General features: G+C 36.5%; 1 protein-coding gene across 1 annotated transcript; it reads left to right on the top strand.

Annotated features, from left to right (window-relative positions):
* Positions 1-1788: 1788 nt before the first annotated feature.
* LOC114751960 (protein TIFY 10A) lies at positions 1789-3776 on the top strand. Its single transcript, XM_028940665.1, has 5 exons — positions 1789-2109; positions 2690-2777; positions 2869-3140; positions 3235-3292; positions 3429-3776. Exons 1-5 carry the CDS (start codon positions 1953-1955, stop codon positions 3535-3537), a joined length of 684 nt encoding a protein of 227 aa, XP_028796498.1. The 5' UTR covers positions 1789-1952; the 3' UTR covers positions 3538-3776.
* The last annotated feature ends 824 nt before the right edge of the window (positions 3777-4600 follow it).

Genomic DNA, 4600 nt, shown 5'->3' with positions numbered 1-4600 from the left:
TTTTCCGGCATCGAAGGCGATAGCTTTCACTGGAGTTCCTGCTTTCAACATGAAATTCTCATAATTGAATCAGTCAAACATCTCCATGGTTAATTTTAAAATATATAAATACTGTAAGAGTTACTTAACTAATTTGAGTAGATTTAAAAAATTAGTCGAGTTAATTATTTGTAATAAATAAATATTATCTTTTCTAAAATATCCTTATTAATCAAGTGTATTGGTTAGAATTATCATTATGATAATGACTACTTTAGAAAAAAAGAGATAAATATGATAAACAAAATAGATTGAGGTCTTCTATTTAGTATTAAAATAAAAGTCAAATAAACTCTTATACTCCTCCGGTCCTTAATATAAGACCCATTTAACTAATTTGATTAGATTAAGGAAGTTAGGTAAATTAGTTAATTATAAGAAAAGTGACACATTTTTCCTAAAACACCATAATCATCTTTCTTAATACCCCATCTCTCTCTTTTACTTGATTATGATTGAGGGAGTATTCATAGGGATAATTTAGAGAAAATTGATAAATATGAGAAAGGGGTCTTATATTTAGGACTAAAATCAACTCAAGAATTGAGTCCTATATTAAGGACAGGAGGAGTATTAAGTATTAACTATTGGAGGCAGTATAATAATTCAACTCCGTGTATAGCTGTCAAGTTTAATAGAGCACTGCACTGTTTAAGTATATTATACCCATAACCAAGCTTTTAAGTCATACCAGACATATGATTAAACTATGTTGAATTTTTGTGTAGTTTATTAAAGCCGCGAAGTTTCCTCGCGTCTTCCTCAAACATGGACATCGTTTTACTTTCTTTTTTCCCCCCCTTTTTTCCGTGAGTTTTACCTCCTTTTTTCTTATTGGCTGCGCTCCTAGCTGCACTTATTCAACATCAACCAACAAACAATCTTATTTTAAACATTTAGACATTCTAGACTTTTAAAATATTACTCGGGGCACAAGGTCGCCCAATATTTAATTTAACTCAAAATTTTATTTAAAAAAAATCGCGAATGACTAACCACAGTATATAAAGTTCTTTTCACGAATTAAAAATTAATGTAAATCGTCTTTTAATTAGAAGAATTTCATCACCCAATATGTTAAATAAATTTACAAGATAAAAAGTAGAGTATCATTATATGTTGAGCAAAACATTCTCATTTAATATTCATGGTGTTTTGAATGGCATTATCTTCAAATTTTAATTTAATTGGAGGATGTATGGGTAGGAAAAAAATGAATTTATGACATTTATGGGGGGGAATTGAAAATCAAAATATTTTTAAATAATTAATAAAAAAAAGTTAATAAAGAAGGTCTTAAAGGACACGCAATGCACAGGAGGAGGGGGAAGGGAGAGAAGAAGAACTCGAGAACATGAGCGGTTTCCGTTTGAAGGAAGCAAAGAACACGTGGTGGAATAAGTGAATACAAAACGAGAGAGGCGTGAATCAATTAATAAAGTAATATCGCGGGGGCACAGTGGACTTGTTGGCCAAACCAACCAGCAATAATTCAAAAAAAAAATAAAAATAAATAAAGGTTACGGGTTGGACTTGGACAACTGCAATTTAGGAGGCAAGAAAGGGAAAGCCAAACAAACCCCACCCCCACGTATTCCTCGTGCTTCAATTCCCCCGCCAAAATAAATTAAAAAATAAAAATAAAAAAACCCCCCACTCGTTTCCAAAACCCTTCCCATTATTTTTGTTAATTTAAGATAATTCTCCCTCCCGCTGGCCCATTATATTTACCAGATTCCTTCGTTGGAAACACAAACACTTCTCTCTCTCCGTCGTTCCTGTTTGTCAACTTCAAATTCAAACGCTCTCGTGCTTCATCGACCTTTTGATTTCTTCAATTCTCTGAGCAACGACCCTCCTGTTGTCTCTTTCTCAGCACTAATCGCCTGTTTTCTCGGTCAATTTGGTGCCAAATGTCGAGCTCCTCGGATTTTCCCGGCCCGAAGCCGGCCACGTCGCCGGAGAAGCCTTCTTTCTCCCAGACTTGCAGTCTGCTGAGTCAGTACCTGAAGGAGAAGGGAAGCTTTGGTGATCTTGCCCTTGGGATGACGCGGGGCACCCAAGCAATCGGTATGATTCCATTCTCTCTATTTCCCCATTTTATGTCGCTTGTACTCTTTCTGTTTGGTTCCTCGGAAAAGAGAGTTTTATAGAAAAAGTTTTGGATTTTGAATGATCTTCATGTTTACTTATTCCTTGCTCCCTGGTTCGTCCAAAACGATGGGCAGAAATTCTAGTGAGAGAGCAGACAGTTTGTGTCTCTTGCCTCTCTCTGCATGCTTCCGTTTTCCTGGTTTATTGCTCCCCCGTTCCCAGACATGGACCTCTGTTTCGAGTTTCACTCTGTAATCTTTGTATTTCATCAAACAAGTGTGCGATCTAGTTTTTCGCTTATCACGGCGCAAGCCTTTTTCTCCGCGCGCGACCACGCTGATTATTGTGTTATGCATACTCATGAATATAAAATCACACGCCGAAATCTTGCACAAGTTACCCGTCATTTCTTGAGATATAATTTTGACCAAATGTTTAGGATTCTTATTCTGTGGTTTCAGTTTAAGAAGCTTGCAGCATATTGGTCAAAAACATGCTTGATACCTCATAAATGGTTGGTTTCTCATCAATGTTTTCTTGTCCAAAACTTTCACAGGGTCAACTGAAGCATCTTGTCAGACTGCGACGACCATGGACTTATTTCCACCTAAGGAAAACACACAGGATTTACCCTCTAATTCCAGGTATCTTACATTTTCCGTACATATTGTTCTCATGAATTTTGTATGGGAAATTGCCAGTACCTTGATCGATGATCTCTCCCATGATTTGCAGTGTTCCTAAGCCAGTGACTAAGGATCCTAAAGCTCCACAACTGACCATCTTTTATGGCGGACAAGTAATTGTTTTCGATGATTTTCCGGCCGAGAAAGCCAAGGAGATCATGTCTTTTGCCAGCAAAGGAAACACCCAAAGCCAGAACCCCTCTGTTTACACTTTTGCTCAGAGCGCACCTTCGTTTCCTGCTAATTTGGCCAGAACCTCCGCTGATCCGAGCGCTTCAATCACTCCTCATCCTCAACCACCGTCCAGACCTGTTACTTGTGGTATGATCTTTTTATCAATATTTTGTTTAAACCTTGAAAAGATTTATGTTTCGTGGATGATTTGTTTCTGATCATCGTTTTCCTCTCTTTGCAGATCTACCTATTATGCGTAACGCATCGCTTCACCGGTTCTTGGAGAAGAGAAAGGATAGGTAAGCAATCAGGATAATCGTAAATAATATGCATAACTCTAATGAGCAACATCAGTTAGAGTCATTTGTTGAAGATTGATGACGTTGATCTGGGTCAAATGTTTGATGATGTTGTGTTTTATCTTGTGTTTTCCAGAATTGCTGCCAAAGCACCATATCAAGGAAGCAAGCCCACAGTGGGTCCTAGCAAGCCAGTGGAGTCAATGCCGTGGCTGGGCGTAGCTGCTAAATCACCACAAAACTGAGCATTCCGGCTTCATAATTTTGACTATTTTTGTTGTACACTTTAGAATATCTTTGATGGGCTTTTGTGCAAGCCCACTGCTTGTTATACTACTGACTTGGGCTCAGCTGGGCCTTTTTATAGATCTAACTATTGGATTGCATTAATTAGCTGTTTTATACTTTTTTTAATTAGAAATTAGATTTTATGGTTACTTGTAATGAAATACTCGGGTTTAAAAGTTGTTTTTCATTGTTCTCATTTCATGTTTTTCCTCATCGTTTCGACTAACATAAGCCTCTTCCAGTCGTCTCCTCGTGTCCTTCGCCCCTGAAAAAAAATTGAACACATTTTATAAACAATTTTTCCAGAAGGAAAAGAATACGAAAGGCAAAAGGAAAAATTGTTTTACTGCGTTGTTAAAAAATTGAGTAAATGCTCTTATTTTCAATTCACTCCTACATTATAAGTTTGATTTCTTTTCTAATCATTACATGACTTTGAGACGTTGGGTTATTAAGTTCTTTTTCTTTAAAATGTTAGTTCTTCTCTCCCTTTTTCTTATTTTAATTTGAACTTCAAATCTTTTTTTACAACCAAAAAAAATCGTTTGAACTAATACAGGGTCTGGTTAAAAAAATATCTGTCATATTGTCTATGCGGTCTATTATGGTGGGAAAAGAGTCCAGTTCCTTCTGGTGATCGCAGGCTTGTAGTATTCCTTTGATTGAGGAGTGAATTGTTTCAATTGCTGAAACAAGTGTCAAATTTATAAAGCGGCTTTTTCCTTATGAACAATGTTCAGAATAAAAACGCATCAGTGACACGCTGATTTTTTTTTTGGGGGGGGGGGGGGAGTGAAAAATGTAGAAGCAGAGATGTGTATGAATCCTGAATTGCAAATTAATTTGCAGACAACTTGGTTTCTCCAAACTCAGGATTCACACTGCTTCATTAGAAGCAACATAAACTTGCTTTCAAAATAAACATGGCTTAAGGACACCGGAGCGTCTTTTTTTTTTTTTCCTTCAAAGTTTTAATCGTTTTTTTAACTTGAAAGCTTGTTTTATCATTGGGTCATTGTT

Source organism: Neltuma alba, unplaced genomic scaffold, assembly GCF_004799145.2.
Source record: "Neltuma alba isolate B1F8T4 unplaced genomic scaffold, ASM479914v2 tig00007175_pilon, whole genome shotgun sequence".
Classification (NCBI taxonomy): Eukaryota; Viridiplantae; Streptophyta; class Magnoliopsida; order Fabales; family Fabaceae; genus Neltuma; species Neltuma alba.
The sequence above is the reverse complement of the archived record's forward strand: the minus strand, read 5'-3'. Positions and strand labels throughout refer to the sequence as shown.